The sequence below is a fragment of the Corvus cornix genome, chromosome 1 (genome assembly GCF_000738735.6).
Source record: "Corvus cornix cornix isolate S_Up_H32 chromosome 1, ASM73873v5, whole genome shotgun sequence".
Lineage (NCBI taxonomy): Eukaryota > Metazoa > Chordata > Aves > Passeriformes > Corvidae > Corvus > Corvus cornix.
Genome location: NC_046332.1, coordinates 109,459,423 through 109,477,539, shown reverse-complemented (window position 1 = coordinate 109,477,539; position 18,117 = coordinate 109,459,423). Strand labels below are relative to the sequence as shown.

Here is an 18,117-nt window from a genome sequence, read left to right as displayed (position 1 = left end):
TCCAATCTGAACTCTTTTATAATTAATTTGGTGCTCATTTTGTGCTTGACGTTACCACATCCTGTTAGTTTTCTGCTTCTCCTAGTTTGTGTGAATCCTACAAGATTTCTTTTTTTGCTCCTGATTTATGGATCTACTTTTTCTATTTGTGCATTGTAGGATCATTAGAATTTCCTCACAGGTGTTCATAGACCATAGTACAAAAATGTGTGATATTTGCATTGCTGGCATGACTTTGTATAATGATGGAAAGATGTTTACAGCCAGCTGAGATATGAGTAACTTATCTGTGATCTGCTATCCCTGCACGTTCACTGTGATTTGTGGAAAGTCAGCAGATTGTTCTTGGCTTTCTTACACCAACCTCTTCTTTCTGGTCAGCATAGTTCAAATAAAGTATAATTTGTATTTCAAATTTTCCCCTTGCCAAAGCAGATGCATGGTGCTCAGTGTTTCAAGCAACATTCCAAGTATCAGTTTTATTGTCTTCCACTCAAAAGGTTTCCTTGGTGCATTACCACAGCAGTAAAGGAAAAGTTTGAGTATTTTACAGAACAACTAAGTTGTTGCAAGCCCTGTGTCTTGAGAAGAAATGCCTTAACAGTGTGGCAGTATTGATCTTGGACAACTGGCATCGTGTTAAATATTAACCTGCATGAAGCAGAATTCTTTTAAGACAGTGTTCCTCAGTAGCAAAATGCAGCCAGTTATGAGAACATTCAGTTAGACAGAGCTTTTCTATGATGACATGGAACGTTGTTCCATGCTTTTCTTGGAATGAAAATTATAGAGTACACCGACTCCTATGTATTTGCCAAGTAAAAATGTCAAAAGAAAGATAGGACACCTGAAAAGATTAATACTGTATAGCTTTCAAATTTTTTAATTTGGGACGAGCTGAAGTTTAAAAGAGATTTCATGGAACAGAGTCTATGGGTTAGTGGAAAATGGGAATTTCAGACATGGTGAGTTTTAGAACCAGACTGCTAACTTCATGCTGTTTTTGTGTCCCTGATTAAAATATTTTTGTTTTAAACAATATGCTAGGTAATTGTATGAAACATGACATTTCAATAATTTGAAAAGATAAAGAATAATTTTCCAAGTAAAATATGGAAACTGAAATTGTACTCTTACTAGAAAAATATAATTCTGTGAGAAGAGTAATAATTTGTCATGATCCTAATTACAAACTGTGCTATTTGACTTTTAATGTACAAATTAAATTTATTTTGGACTGTATGGTACTGGAAAAGCATGATCATTTCATTTGGATGAAAGACTAGTTATATAAGAAGAAATGCTAATTTAATTTTTATTCACGTTAACCATCTTAAAAACTCAGAGAACAATTTAAATCTGGATATGCTGTGATAATCTTCCTGACCTAAAAGTCAGGAAGCTTTTCTGTTCTCCTGAGAAACATAAACTTCAAAATTCTACCTTGTTTTGCTTTCTTTCCAGCACATTTGTTTAAACTGTGTCATTTGAGATAAGGAATAGTCTTTCTTCAATTGGAAATTAACTTTTTTGGTATTCAGTCTAATGAAGTTGCCTTTTGTTACAGCAATTACTTTTTTTGTTGCATTTATTAGTAACTTGTGAAGAGATAGCAGGTCCATTGAGAGTTTTGAAATACCTTTGCTTACACCCGTAAGACTTCCAGTATCATTTGTAAATATGAAACTGCAGACAGATAAAAATATCAGCAAGTTTCAGTTCTGCTGATGTGACGCAACACTGGTCATTTGGCTTTCACATGGAAATGGATATTATTTGTTTTTGGTGCTTTGTGTTATAATAAATCCTTTATGGAGGAGCAGTGCTTATAGAGAAGCCAATCTGTCCAGAGTTGTATGTTCTTTTAGTGTGTAGCTGTAGGCATAGGAATTGAACATGAGCTTCTATTCATGAAGGTCATCTAAAAAAAAAAAAAAAAATATATATATATATATATATATGCTTGTATAAAGCAATTAAGAGAGCTGGATCACTAGTCCAGAGGCCAGTTAGATAGAACACAGTGGAGATTACACATAGGTTGAACAAGTTGAAAAACTTGGAATTCTCTGAAAAACAATTATCTTTCCTGCCTATTAACTTTTCCTTCTTCATGATTTCAGAAGCCGAGGAGCATGTCTTTCTCATGTTATGCCAGAATTTCTGCTTGCACCTGAAGATTATAAGATATGGGCTGAAGTGAATACTGGACTGAAGGTGGGTAGGTTCGGTGTTTTTTCTCTTTTTAACAAAGCCCAAGTGCTTACTTTCAGTCCTTTGAATACTAATGGAAGTTCGTGGTGGGTCATGAGTGTTCTTACTGTGGTGACTGTTTTGGGTTGCATAAATCTAAGCACATGTGTGAGACTGAGTAGAGATTTAAGCTTACTCCAACATTTACATTGGTCTCCCCTGGTTTTTTTCCATTCCTTCTGATACTATTGATACCTGCTATTGATGTCCAACAGATATGTTTTAAAGCAGAGATCAGATTATTGTACAGATTTCACCATTTTTAAAAGAAATATTTTGTGTGTTGTCTCTGTTTCCTGATTGCTTCTTTTAACTCCTGTGAATTCTTTATTATGGTTCTTATTCCTGAGATAGCAGCAAACTGCGAATTGTTCTAATGTTGGTCACTATTGCACTATAGCAGATGTTATCAGCCATTTATGCCATTGATTCATTATTGTCCTCGTGTGAATTTCCTGTCCAAACTGCTAAAATGAATATGGAAAAAAAATTCCCATCCTTTTGTCTGTAGTGTTTCACACCTGAGGTGAAGAAAGGAAGTATGAGAAGCTCAGGCAAATTAAGTGACAAGCGTATCTTCATTCTGGAGGACAGCACATTTGAGACAATGAGCAAACGAGCTTGGACAGATGTGCTACTGCAGATATACAAGGTAAATTGCAGGTACATTTACTACCAGCTTCTGAAGAAATGATGGCCAAAAGCTTTATTTTGAAAAAGATCTGTGGTATATTGGAGGTTTATTTTTTTCTAAACACATCTTTAAAACTGAATACCTGTAAGTATTTTATTTCTCTGTAACAGAGAAGAAAAAAAGAGAGTGAGAATATTTAAATTTTCTTTAAAACTTTAGAAGTGTGTTAATATGTTCAAACTAGGAAATGTTATATTAGAGCAGTCTGCCTTTTGTAGAATTAAATGTTATAGAAATATTGCTAGTAAAGAAAACTCTGTCATACTTTTGTGTTACCCTGCTTAGAAGCCCTTTTCACTGGACATAATTGCCTACATGTATAACTGTAGTATTTATTATCTTACATTAGAATGCAATGTTTATGCATTTTTTTTATAATACTATTCCTTTTAAAATACGATCCACTTGGTCAGTATAGACTTCTCAAATTTTGTTCAGTTTTATTTTTACTGATGCTAGAGAAGAATCTTGGGTGTCTAAATCGTGTTTTCCAAAGTAAATGTGCTCATAAATGATCAGTAACATTTATGTGCCTAGAAGAAATACTATTTTATTTCTGTTCCAAGGGATGGAAAATAGATTAAAAATACAGCTAATATTTGGGCTTCCCAGTACAAGTCAGACATGGAGGTACTGGAGTGTGACTTCAATGAAGAGTCCCACAGGTGATTTAAGAGACTGGAGCATCTGTCATACAGAGAGAGACCAAAAGAGCTGAGACTGTTCAGCCAGGAGAAGAGAAGGCTCAGAGGAGGAGGGGGGTGTCTCTAAACAATTTGTGTAAATACCTAATGGGAAGTAGTAAAGAGGGCAGGGCCAGACTCCTTGGTAGTGCCTCATGACACAGTAAGGGGCACCAGGCACGAACTGAGATGCAGGAAATGCCTTTAAACTTAAGAAACCTTTTTCCTGTCAGAGTGGTCACACAGTAGAATAGATTGCCTGATGGGGTTGTGGAGATACTGTTCTTGGAGATGTCCAAAACCCAACTGAACACGATCCTGGCAAAGCAGTCTAACTGATCTTGTAGCAGGAGATTTGGACCAGGCAATCTCTGGAATTGCCTTCAAACCTCAACTATTCTCTGATTATGTGATTATTGATTGGAAAAGCGTAATAAAAAATAGCAAAAATTATATTAAAGAAGGTATGTACCAGAGATGTAGAGTTGATCTAGAAAAAAATGAGGAGGAAAATAGCTGAGAGAGGAACAGAGCTGAACCAGTGTGTGTACATGGGCTGAAACAGATGACCTAAGAACACATGGGAACATGGGTGTGGAAAAATGCAATCATAGTGACCAGAAAGGAAGTCACTTTGCTGTTCTTTTAATTTGCTGTAGTATTCATAGGTATATGACAGACTAGCACAGAGCAAAACCCTACCAAAATTAATAGTATCCATGTATGTTTTGTTTGGGTTTGATTTTTTTTTCCTGATGAGATGAAACCCTAAAAAATAGGTAGCTTGAAATGCCTTGGTTCAATCAGGTTTTATATCAGTCAGTATCAATCCAGGCTGGGGGATGAACAGATCACACTCAGCTCTGCTGAGAAGTGCTTGGAGATGCTGGTGAATGAGCAGCTGGACATGAGCCAGCCATGTGCACTTGCAGCCCAGAAAAAAAAATTTTGTCCTGAATTTTATTTTAGGCCTATAATGTGAATCTTTTCAGGAGAAACGTAATTTGGACCTAAATACACAGCTGGGTTATGAAAGATATAATTTGAATGTTTGTAGATTGCACTGAACATCAATAGTAGTTCAGCAATTAGTGCTTTGGATAGAATATGTACAGTAATTCTTGGAATACAGATGACCTAGTGATTTCACAGGGTTCATCAAAACTTGGAGAAAAGTTGAAAACAAAAAATATTTAAAATGACAGAATATCTCAAGCTGGAAGGGACCCATAAGGATCATCAAGTCCAACTCTCATCTCCTTACAGGACTACCTAAACTAAACCATATGACTAAGAGCATTCTCCAGATGCTCCCCGAACTCTGACAGACTTGATGCCATGACCATTTCCCCGGGGAGCCTGTTCCAGTGACTGACCACCCACTGAGTGCAGAGCCTTCTCCTAAGATCCAAACTTCCCCTGTTGCAGCTTCATTCCATTTCCTTGTGTCCATATTGCTAATCATCAGGGAGAACAGATTGGCACCTCCCTCTCCTCTGCCCACCATGAGGAAGTTGTAGACTGTGGTGAGGTCACTCTTCAGCCTTCTCCAAGCTGAGCAAACCAAGTGATTTCAGCTGCTTTTTGTATGTCTTGCCCTTGAGGCTTTTCACTGTCCTGTGTAGTGGTTATGTGGGTGCTAAAGTGCAATCTCCTAAACCTTTTCTAAATTAGAAAACCTTTCAAGTTTGAACTGTTTTTTTTTTCTTTATCTGTCAACTCAAAAATATTTTTACAGTTCACGCTTTAAAACACTTTTTATCATTTCAGGTGTTCGTTCTTCCACGTGTTTCTTCCCGTATTGTTCCTGACCCATCAAGCTTGGAAAGCTTGCAGAACATGCCAGGAATAAAATCAGAACCTTTATGCAGTAATATTTATTCTCGATATGAAAGAACCATCCTCATCTGGTTAAATAAACATTATGAGAAAAACCGAAAAATTGTGTGGAAAGATAGTCAAAGAGGTGAGATAATTCTTTCACTATGTTCTTTCTTCTATTACTCTTTTTGTAGACTTTTGCAATAGTTATACATAGAGATACCGTGACAACTTGCCACTGAAAGTATTTTTTTGTATAAATTATTGCCTACCCATATGTATTTCCTTTCCTTGTGTTTCTGTTTTCCAAGATCAGTGGCTTTTGATTAGCACTGTTCATGATGTATCTTCTGTGTTCTATGTGTTATAGGTTTTAATTAGGCATAAAGGGTGATGTGAACCTTCTCACTTTCTTCTTTCCCTTAAGGAAAGTGCTAACATTAATTACTTTATCTTAATTTTCCTGTTTATAGTCACACACACACAGAGTTGTTACTATTTGTACTTCTAGGGGTATGTTTGAGAGCTGCCTTTTCAGAATTTTTAGAATATTTTTGTATGTCCTTTATTCAATGACATTTGGGAAGGCAGTAGAGTCCAAGGTTCCAGATTATGAATCTTGTCCTGCTTGCAAGGGCAGGTTGACTCTCATAATTGCTTGAATAAGGTTAGATAAAATTACCTTTTCCATTTAAGACTGATCTAGGCAGTTCTGGTCTTCAAATCTGATAAAACTGTTCAACCACTAGTAATTATTACTTCTGTTTTCTTTCATGATTTTTGCCTTTTGCGTCTTGACCCTAACTTCATTGCCTTTTTCAGCAGTAATTTTGGATGTGTGGTGAACCCCAAGAAAGGCCAGTCTGTTAATAAGCAGGGATGACCTCCAGAATGGCTCATAAGCCGCATATGGAAAAAATTTCCTGGTGTAATTTTTGCCTCAAGCAATGTCTGACCTGTCTGAATTATGGATACTCTATTTGGATATCATCTTCCATAAGTCTCATTTGGGCAGAATTTCTGTCTTGCATATGCTTTGAATATCCCTTTGCTTTTCTCATTTTACTGTGTAGAAGCAAATTATAATGGCTTATAATTGTACACATGAAATATAAGATTCTGTGCCCACTTATATGTTGAATACTTCTGCTTTTAAGATTGAAATGTTAGTCTATACCCCCTGCATCCAACAGCATATAGAAATATAGAAATATATATAGAAATATATTTCTAGCTGTCAATTTGTAGTTTGGGTCTGATCTTATGATTAACTTGGGGAGCTCCCTAGCTAAATAACACGCCCTGCAGGAAGTAGGTGTATTTGCAATATATTATTTTTTCTTATCTGTGCTGGCTTTAGTGGAGCTTCCTTGCAGTTGCAAGCACTGCTCTGCTGGGCTTTTCTGAGCCCCCTGTGTATAGATGACAACTTGCAGAGACAATGGCTCTGTCTGGCCAGGGTTGTGGCTCACTGTAAATGCTGCATGGATAAATTCCCCATCCCCATCTGTCTGTTCTCTGGGTTTCAGGCTCCAGTAATACCTGGGTCTTGAGGTGTGGCTGGCCTTGTTCTGGTCTGTGGGAGCTCAGTGGGGAGAATCTGAGTGTCAAAATACATCTTATTTAACATTAAACTTTTAATTGATTTACAGTCTCTAAAGATGAGATGAATCTGAATCCTAAAGTGCAGATCTAGTGGATGTTACCAGATAAAAAAAGCTGCAGATGTCCAAGTAGAATATGTACTGAGGATGCATTTTAAGGAATCAATTACTGAAAGTGTAATTTTAGTTGCCTAAGAGTATGTAATGAATTATAATATAAAAATGAGGAGTCTGTTTTTAATAAGTCATCATATAGTTATCAGCAATTGTAAAGTAAGGGTTTTAAAAAAGTTATTTAGTTCTAAAGGCTCCCCAAATTCGGCACCCAAAACCAGCAATTTAATTACAATATTAATGTTCTTAGAAAATAATAATAACTTCTGCTGAATTGTGCTGTCAGTACAGATAACTTACTAGGTTGATATATTCATTAGTGCAAATCTGTATCTTTGTTGTAGCTTTGACTCTGGGTCACAGATGAAGATGAATTCTGTGGTTACTGCCAGAGGACATTTTTCTGAATTGCAGTTCTCACCTACAATTTCACTTAATTATACTTTTCTGCTTTCAGAGAAGTGCAGGATTGAAATGAAAAGGCAGAGTTAAGCTATACTTCCTGCATATGGGAAGTTACAGATACTGCCTTTCTATATCAGCTTCTTTATAGGTGTTTTGGTTCATGAGTTCTGTATTCTCTTTTCTGTAGGACACACAGAAATAACCTGATGTATGCACATAATCATGCCCTTTTCTTTTGCTTCTATTTCCGTTTCTCTCCTAAAACTGCATAAATGAGCATTGGCAAAGATCTAATGATCCAAAAAAAGAGAGAAAGTTCTGAAAATCTGTGAAATTTGTAGTCTTAGTGTAATGCCTTTGCATTATGAAAGCTTTTAGTTGTACAATCTTACACTGTTTTGTTTCAGAGATGACCTGCCTCACTATGTTTTTGAATCCTCTGCTTTAGCCTTCACTTTCCTCTTGCTTTTGCTGCCTCAGAATGAATTGGTGTCTATTACTGTGCTGTTCTTTCTGCCAAATGAGGCAGAGAATCTGACAGCAAAGAACAGAGAAAAGACCTGAGGGATTCAATGCCTTCTTCTTTCACTTTGGTCTTTACTGGTTAAGATTAGGCACCGAGAAATCCCAGGCCTTTGAGATGAAAGGGAAAGTCTGGAACAAGGAAGACTTGTGGAGGAGGATCAGATTAGGGAGCCACTGGACAAACACAAACCCATGGACCCAATGGGGTTCACCGTGGGCTGAGAGATCTGGGCAATGTTATTGCAAGGTCACATTCACTAACCTTGGAAGGGTCAGGACAATCAGGGGGCAAGTCTGGAACAGGTTTGGAAGAGACGTCATTCCCATCCTGAAAGAGAATCCAGGAAGCTACAAAGCCAATCACCCTCATCTTGTCTATTGAGATGTTGATGGAATAAATAATCTTTGCAAACATCACCAAACATACAAAGTACAGGAACATTTTTGTGAGTAGTCCCCATGAATTTATAGAGGGATAATCATGCTGGATCAACCTGATTGCCTTCCATGATGACATGGCCAGGTCAGTGGACAGGGGGAGAGCATGGATGTTTATCTCAGCTTGGGCAAGGCCTTGAACATCCTGCTGTAACATCCTCATAACCAAACTGGTGAAGTCCAGGCCAGTTAAGAGCCCAGTGAGGATGGCTGAAATTAGGCTGAACTGCCAGGATCAATGGGTTATGGTCAGTGGCACAAGGTCTGGCTGGAGTCTGTCACCAGTAATATTCCCCAGGGGTCATTAGTGTGAATTTGTTTTTTAAGATCATACACAGGAGAAGAGCTTATATATCTTGGCAGATTTAATATTCTGATATACTATTGGTCCTTTAAGTTTTATGACATTAAGGTTAATCTAAACATTTATACTCAGGTATTTGACATTTTAATTTATGTTAGCTTTAAACTAAGCATTTAAGCATGCTTTTCCAGAGGAAATGAAAAGTGTCATAAGGAAAAATGTCTGAGTATATTACGTGTTCATGCAACTCAGCTGAAAGTCTCATCCTCAGTTCTGCATTTTGGTTGTTATTATTTGCTTAATACCAGTAATTTTAAGAGAAGGATTAGTTTGTTCGGTATTTTTTCAATTCTTACTACAGTGCAGATCAGAGAGCAATTTTCACTTTTGCTTAACATTTATGTGCCTGTATATTACCGTCCAAATGCTCTGCTTTGGATACTTAGCCCTGACTAGTGATATGTATTGACCTGCTGCTTTCAGCTCAAAACAGTCTGTTGGGTGATCAATTCCCACTAAATAGATGAAGATCTAGCCAGGCTACATTTCTCAGTCTTTCCTCTGATACCTAAGCCCCTTAAAGTGAAATGTGACATTGAGAAAAGCCTAAGCTACTGCAGTGCAGAGAGGTTTCAAATATTCATCTTTATTAAATCCTTCTAAAATGGAAGATAACTATGCCATTCATCAGAACTTTTCTCTTGCAAGAATTAAGATCTCAGCAGCTTAGAGAGAACATTAGCAAGGAGTTTAGTGTCTCCACATCTTCTCTCCTTACTGCTACTGAAAAATAAATGCGTTTTAAAAGCATCTTGGCATGTGTTTTGGAAGGGCAGGCTTTTGTACTATGTCTTATTGACCACAAACTGGAAAGCAATATTGAAACTTGAGTCCAAGTGCCATAAAACTGTGAAATGCAGCTATGTCTTTTATGCTGGGACTTTAATTATACATGAAATATAAGATTCAGTGCCCACTTAAGGCATTATATGGACAATAGCAATGATAGCAGAGGAGGCATTAATTATTTGAGTGTAGTAAATTTTCAGTTTACCTTCTAGTGTTATCTTCATGTTTCTTTTCAACATTTCTCTCTGAAAGACTAACTACTAATAGTATGAAAAAATAAGAGTCAGGAAAAACACTTAAAATGTTGCTAGACTATTGGAATATTGTAATTCAAATCCTGGAGTTCCTAAACAGTAGAAAATCTTCCTGATTGGAGAATTAAATTGTCTCCACAGAAGCTGTATGTCTCTTCCTTATTAGTTATGGCTCTTACCATGGTAAAAAGATAAATTATGTTTTTGGAAATAGGGAATTTTCTTCAGTGTGTCCCAGGAAGATTTTGGAAAGATTAGATAATTCTATATTTAATATAAAATTGTTAGAGAATATGACAGCCAGTAAATATCAGCAATACCTGAAGTCAATCTATGTCTGAGATTCAAGAGCTGTCCCCAGAGCAGATACATCTTCACTTTACTGGGAAAATCTGCTTAAGAGGGAAGAGAAATTCTAATCCAGTGCCAATATAGGTTTGTCTGGCAATCTCAGGCATAGTGGCATCTCAAAAGACTCTTACTTTCAATTAGGAAAGTTTTAGGTTTTATGCATTTTATTCACTTCACTGTTAATTAACTTGGGCCTTTTGTTGTTTTTAATTTTTATATTTTCTAATTTTGGTATAAATTCAGCATGGCATCTGAGTTAAAATGTTGAGGGAAGAAATATTTTAGTGTGTATATCTTCACAAAATTGTATGAGAATGAAGTGGAATTCTTGTTTTAAAACTGATTCAGTAGAGCTTTTATTTTTGTTTCTGGCATAGCAGTTAAGAAGTACATGTTTTTTTCTTTCCTATGTTTTCAGGAATTTTACTTTCTCTGTCCTTTGTCCTCTGCTTTCTTTCTATCCCCTGTTTTTAGGAAGGGTATTTAGGGAGTCCACTGATTTTTGCTTCTCAATTCAATAGTTATCAGAGAAAATTGAGGAACAAGATTTAAAGAATACTTTTTATCTTTAAAGGGTGGAAGGGAAGAATCTTGTGTAGTTTCACATAAGATTTTTTTCAGTTTGAATCACTGCAAAACAGTCTTTTCCAAAATAATGAATCTTGCTTTTTACACACTTAATAAAATTGAATTAAAGAAGAGGAAAAGACTATCTAATGAACTGCTATCATGATTATTAAAAGCCTGACTTCCAACAAGGAGAATAAGAGAACATTGTTCTTGAGTGATAAATCCTGGAAAATGTTTCCTGAGATATAAATTAGCAAAGTTTTAAACCATTTTTCTGTGTTGTATTTCATGATCTGCACAGCAGAACATCAGAATGAATCATAAGATGTAAATATGGAGTCCAATAAATAGGCTTTTCAGTCCTGCTTGCCTTTCTTTGTTGATTTGAATACTCCGTTTGTTTCCTATAGCTGAAAACCCCAGAAGATCATATCAGAATTTTATTTAATGAAAAAGAGAAAAATGCTTACTTTCTGAGTTTAAAGTCCATATGCTATTGAGAAATAAGCAGAACTCCATGTTTCATTTAACTTTTTAGACTTTTGAGTAGTATAAAAAATTGTTTTGTACAATTTATACTGTCTGGCATTATGCAGCTTCAGGGAAGTAAAAGTGTGAAGAAAGGTAATCCTTGGAGTTCTATATTGAAAACACTCAAAGGGTTCATATTTGAAAACTTGTTAAGAAGATCTTAAAAAAAGGAAGTGAAGCCTAAGCTCTTAGGCCTATGTATATTTTTGTATATGTTTGTGTGTACATATATGCATACACATATATACATATGTGTGTTTGTAGACATGTATGCTTATATAAAAGAATGTGTTTATGTATGCAAATATATGCTGGCCCTCAAAAACCTAATTTTCTAAAGAGAAATAATCAGAAAAATGCTTAGAAAGAAATTTTGTTTCCTTACTTGCAATGCACTGTGAGATATCTAAACAGAAATTTTGCTTTCAGCCAAACAAGGAACTTGGCAGTGTTTGTATGTTAATTGGAATACATAAGCATTCTGAATTTTTGTGTAATTAATGCTACTTCTGCAGTGCTTGCCAAATATATAGATTGAGTGTGGTATAGCTGAGGATTTGGTAATACAACTTCAGATATTTTGTGAGGATAAAACATATTTCAGACTGTGACGTTTGCCAAAGATTCTGTTAATTAAGTATCAAACAATAAATTTCCTTGAGAGCAGTAATTAACCTTTTTTTTTACTAAATAAAACAGAGGCATTATAGTATTCATTGTGAAGCCAGTATAGAATCCAGCAATGCTGTAACGAATTGCTGTGATTCACAGCACTTTAAATCTAAATGATTTATAAGTGAAATGCCATGATGTGAGGTCCTACCTTAAGGAGAAGGGAGCACCCAAGAGTCATAAATACTCATGATTGAAAGGAATGACAAAAGTCAGAGTCTGCAAAAGCTCACAAGTTTTACTCGTAAATCACACACTTGGCATGGAAGTTGGTATGTTAGTCCCTGACCTACTATGTAAGGATGTGGCAGTGGGTTTTGGGTAAAGGGGTGAGATGATAAGAAAAAGAAAAAAGAAGTGAATGAGAGAAAGCAAGACATCAGCAGTTGTGGTTCCAGAGCTGGTCCAGCTGATGGGATGTTCAGGGTCCTGGGGGGGCCACACAGGCTTGGTGGGCCTTTGTCACCTTGGTGGTGGAAGTTTTCTGTTGAAGACCAACAAAATGGAGACCAATGTAAGGTAATGCTGTTCTTATGTGATGCATAAAACCCTCAGAAATTTGTCAATTTAAGATATTGTTTAGGATAAGAATCAGTGAAAATAAAACAAAACTGTGTAGAGAGTGAAAGACTAGAGGAAATTTTTTAGGAGCAGAAAGATGAATGTGCATGCCTCAGGGTAAAAGTGTTCTGCAACAGATGGGAATAAATGAAACATATCCCCAGCATCTCTGTTTTTCTGTTATTGCCCCATGTGGTGCTTTTTGAACTTTTCTGCTCAGAATTATGAATTGACAGTGGTATTAAGTTGATCTGTCAGTGATATTTCAAGAGTTCTTAGATGAATAATTATCAGTTTTTATGAGCAAGAGTTGTAGCATCCTGCCTGAAGTAGGAACTGTAATTTTTCTTTCATCTCTAATAAAATTAGACTTGTTTTCCATGTTAAGATAATTGTAGATACACATGCTGTCTGTTCTGAAGGCAGATGCGTTATCAATCTGTTCATCTTAAATTTTAAATAATAAATAATAGCCTTTTCAAAAAATACTCAAAGGCATATTTCCTCTCATCTTTCTTATGCTCTGGATTGTATACTTCAGTAACATTTCAAAGCTTGTCCTGGTTTTAATGTGAGCATGTACAGGAAAGGTTATTGCTACATATTTCTTCTGTAAATGTTTGTATTGTTCAGTGCCAGATTTGAGGTACTGAAACAGGACTATAGATGTTATTATAGCTATAGATTAGTTCCACTTCCAAAGATTTTCAGATTCCAGAGTAAGAATTTGCTGTATAATAATATAAGCCATTATTACTGCCCTAGTTTACATTAAAAGGATGTACTGTGATGTATTAAAGGTCAGTCTAGCTCAGTATTCTACCTTCAACAGAATTTGCTTAGAGATGAGTAACAGTGCAAGTGTACAGAAATGCTTTATACATACTCTGAGACTTCCAGCTTTGAAATTCAAGACTCCTTCAGAGGGAGGTGGCACTCCTGTAATGCTGTACTAGATTTCCATTCTCCGAATTGAATTCTATTTTCAACCTTTGCAGACTTGTAGTATCACAATATTCTGAAGCAGTCAGTAAATTTAGAGTCTCTATTCTGTGTAAAATACTTTGTTTTGAGTTTTCTGCTTAATCCAAAACTTGGTTCTTCCTTTGCTGACAAATTTGTGTATTCCACTAGAACAGCATCTAGTTCCTACCCTTGGTGTCATACCTACTTACACAGACTGCTGTCCTATCACCATTCAATTGCTACTCTTAGTAATGTAGTCTAATTTATTAATTTCTCATAAAGCCCTATTTCATACCTTTAATCACAAAAGGCCATCAGTTTCAAGATTTTGGGTGAATGTATTTGGTTTATTTGAAAACTCTCATACAATAGTAGCCTAGCTCTGTATATTATTTTTCCTCTGTTTTCCAGTAACTCAGAATTTGAAAAAATTGCTTGTGGCTATGTAACAGAAGATTTCTCATTGGTATCTCTTGTGCCTCCTTAGATATAAGGATTTTTCAAGTGATGGCAAGAATTCAAATGTTTTAATATTTGTGAAAACAGCAGAACAAGCTTCATAAGAAATACAATACTTTATTTAAAGATTTATTGCTGTTCTTACTTTTTTATATAAAACAGCTCTTAAATTTAGTAGATTAAACTAAATTTGATCCTTTAACTGTTTTAATCCTTGGTATAAGACCAATTTTTTTTATTGTGCATGGTCTTCTTATCCAGATCCTTCCAATACATCATACTTCTGCTTATCCAGATAATGGATCAGTTAATAAAAGTGAAACTTAAAAAAACCCCACAGTAAATCCCAGAAATGGAGAATGAGACCAGAAATAATCACTTTATTCTCATGTACAAGGACTAATCTGAACATACCTGTAGTGTACTAAACAGGTATTTTCCTAGGCTGTTACAAAAATCTCTGAAAAAGGATATTCCACAATCCAATTAAGGCAGTAGCTGCCAGAATTTCCCACTCATTTCTATTTGAAAGAGTTTCCTATTGTCTAACATAAACTCTAGCAGGGGAAATTTTGGGTTAAACCCATCCTTTCTCATTTGAAATATGGTGTGTAATGAATCTTTTCTTTTCTAGTAACTTTATACATATTTGCAGATTGTTATCTTCTTTAGTTTCTTTCTCTCCCGTTCTTGGCAAAACATTTTCATTCTTTCAGTCCTTCAGTGTACTCAGCTCAGGGTTTTTTGTTGTAAACCCTTTTAGTTGCTCCTTCTCTTGAAGTTTGGTGCCCATTGCTGGTTTCTATACCAGGTGAGACTTTACTAGAACTAGAAGTGAAAAGATCCGTCTACATACTTAAGATGGAACTCTCCTGTTAATGCATGCTAGCACAGTGTTTGCTTTTTCTACCACAGTATTAGATTTACTGTTTTCTCCAGGTTCTTTTCTGGAGAAATTCTCTCTATCCAATTTTCCATCTAGCACTTGCGTAATGAATTATTCTTAATTAATTGTAATATGCTGCAAACATCATTATTGGATTTCATCCCATTTGTTTCAGATCATTACTCCAGTTGCTCAAGAGCTTAAATTATAGTCCTTTCCTAATGAATACTTGCAACCAATTTTTCTTCCCAAAGCCAATTCTTTAACCTGTTTTATATTATCTCCAGATGGGAGTAAGATCATTTTGTGCAATTTTGAAAAATTGCATATGAAAAGATTGGAAAATACACAATCTAGGATTTTTTTTTTTTTTGTGGACAGCTGATAGCAGTTAGGATTACTGTTTTTCAGTGAAGTTTGTGCTTCACTTTACAGGATCTTTTTCCTAGAATACGTTTTTGTTGCTCTTCTGTGACAGAGAATGTAATCAAAATCTTGCTGAAGTTAAAATGTATGGTATTTTTCCTTGGTCCGTTGTATCATTTACTTGTCAAAGAAATAAACAAAATTTGACCTAGAGGAGTTTGTGCTGAGTGTTGCTTGGTATTCTGCCAACAAATAAGTGATTTGTCATTTTTGTGTAGAATTGCTGGAAGTATTCCCTTGATTATCTCCATTTGGAGGATAGTTTTCATATCCTGCAAAAAACTCTTGAGGCTTCAAATCTAATAATAAATAAACACTTAAATATTTTTGTGAAAAATAGATTATGGCAAAAAAAAAGCATTGCAAAATTTTGTAGACTTTCTATTGATTCATCAGAGTAAGAACATCAAATTTTTAAAAACTCAATGGAGCTGGACTTATTTTAAAACAAATTTTTTTTAAAAAGGTGGTGAAAAATTAGTGCCATGGCAAAACTTTGCTGCTTCTATGTAGAAATGCTTCATGAGTGAAGCAAGCAGTGTGTCTTCAAGGGCAGGCTTAACCTGTCACAAGAAAGATGGAGACAATGCTGTTACACTTGGTTACTGTTATGCTTGTTACATGCATGCAACATGATACCATTACAAGTTAAAAAAATCACCCCCAACTATTAAAAGTAAATACATTCAAGAGTTAAGTTGGTCCCAAATCGCTGAATTGACTATGCATGTTACTTCCTGCAGTGCTGAATGGAATCAACGAGTGAAACAGAACTACTCTCATTTTAGATCCCTTGCAGAGACCTTTTGCAGTGTATTTTTAGGTTTCCATACCCATAAGAAATGTTTGAGTGCACTCTTAAGTGGCTGCACATCCACTCCAAGCTAACCCTGCTTAGTTATTTTCTTTTATAAAGTATTTTCACCTCTTGTCATGGGTGAGACAGAGCACAAAACATCCTGTGGGGGATCTGGAGCCTGGATTTGTTGCAGAACCAGCTCTTGCCCTGTTTGATAATTTCACACATCCAGTTGCTTCCCACAGCACTCAACAATTTTTTCACAAGGTCTCAAATTCCCTCTGTGTCAGGGAGGCCACTGGAACATCAGGGAAAAGTTGTGTCAGTTCCTGCTGTGCTGCTGCTCATAGACACCAATCTCATGTCCCTCCAAAATCCCTGGACGTCCTTTGGCTTTTGTCTCTGTGCATCTCTCTGGTCTTCAGAATCTTCTTCCACTTCGAAAATCTTTCCTCCAATTATGAATTTTTTTCACCTTCTTTCTACTCCCCTGTTGTCTCTTCAAGATCACTGGTTCTTTTTGGGAATGCTTCTTTTTTGCCTCTTCTTCTTTTCATAACTCCAAGTCCCCAGTTTTCCCAATCTCATTAGTCTCTATGCAGAGCGCTGTTCATTATCAGCCTTATTGGGGCTTCTGTCTCACTCCTCTTCATTAATGGGAGAGTTTAGAATGTGCCATTTTAGTCTTGGTGTTACCAAAATTTTCAGCCAGCCCTTTTGGGATGCAGCTAGCAGGTAGCAGGAATGTGTCTCAATTCAGAAGTTAAAGTTTGGACAATTTTCTCTCCCCCTGCCCCCAGTCACACAGAGTTCTTTGATACCTGTTAGCATTCATGTTTTAAACTATTTTTGATCAGGTTTTTGAAATGGCATTGGCTGAAAATCTTTATCTTAAAGCTCCACTAGTGATTTTTTTTTTTTGCAAGAAATGCCAGTACAAATGAAATTCAATATATTTACATGCTTAGAGGTATCCTGAGTAATAATTTTGATTTCCATTGTTTATTTCTACTAAAATTGACTAATTCTATTTAAATACTTAATTACTGTAAAGTGGTTAGCTGGCAGATGTTCTGCTAGATTTGATGTAATTAGGAAAAATACATTGTGTTTTCTGACTAATTTATTCACAATCCTTTAAGTAGGTTGATTGATAGTAGAAGGATTAACTGAAAAACAAATAAAATTTTAGAAGTATTTCATTAGCTAAGATGCAAAAATATTTCACTTAATATTTTTTTTTTCTTTATGCTCTCATTTACAGAACTGTAAGGCTGTAGTTCAACGAATGGTTTTTAAAAATAGTCGTATGGTGTTTCATTTCCACTGGCACATTTATGTGGCTGCATGGAAAAACTGGATTGGGTCATCTAGATTAAACTGTAAATTATTTTTTTGCTTTTTCTTTTTAAGCCAGCTTTGTTCCCCAGCTACTTTGTTGGTGCACAGACAATTCTACAAGCATGAAAGCAAGGATTAGTGAGCACACAACAAAGTACAAAAATGCTGTGTATGGTGCCCCTGGCCATGGCAGGGGTTTGGAGCTTGATGATCTTTAATGTCCCTTCCAACCCAAACCATTCTGTGATTCTGTGATATAGGCACAACTGCTGCTGCTTAAGCATGCTCAAGTAATATTCCCACAAGAAGACTAAAAGCAGCAAATAGTATATTTAAAGTGAAATATAAAGTAGGATAAAAAATAAAGTTACTTTTTTAGATCAAAGCATATGGTTTAATGAGTTTCCATAACCTGGCTCAGCAAATCAACCTAGATTACTAACCAGAGGAATAATTCAATATCAGACCTTATAAAGCGGAAATAGTTAATCTTTAAAAGTTAAACATAAAAATTTGAAAATGGTGATTTATTAAAAATACCAATATTGTGTGCTGAGAGTGAGTCTGAACTCTATTAATAAAAAAAGAAGACAGTTTCTTGGTTTTTATAG

The 18,117-nt window shown here is 35.7% G+C and overlaps 1 protein-coding gene across 1 annotated transcript in view; it reads left to right on the top strand.

Moving 5' to 3' along the window:
* Positions 1–18,117, top strand: part of CFAP47 (cilia and flagella associated protein 47) — a 278,885-nt gene that overhangs the window by 67,485 nt on the left and 193,283 nt on the right. Inside the window, exons 31-33 of the mRNA XM_039552038.1 lie at positions 2,124–2,217; positions 2,765–2,905; positions 5,401–5,596. Coding sequence (XP_039407972.1) covers positions 2,124–2,217; positions 2,765–2,905; positions 5,401–5,596 — 431 coding nt within the window. The remainder of the gene's footprint in view (positions 1–2,123; positions 2,218–2,764; positions 2,906–5,400; positions 5,597–18,117) is intronic.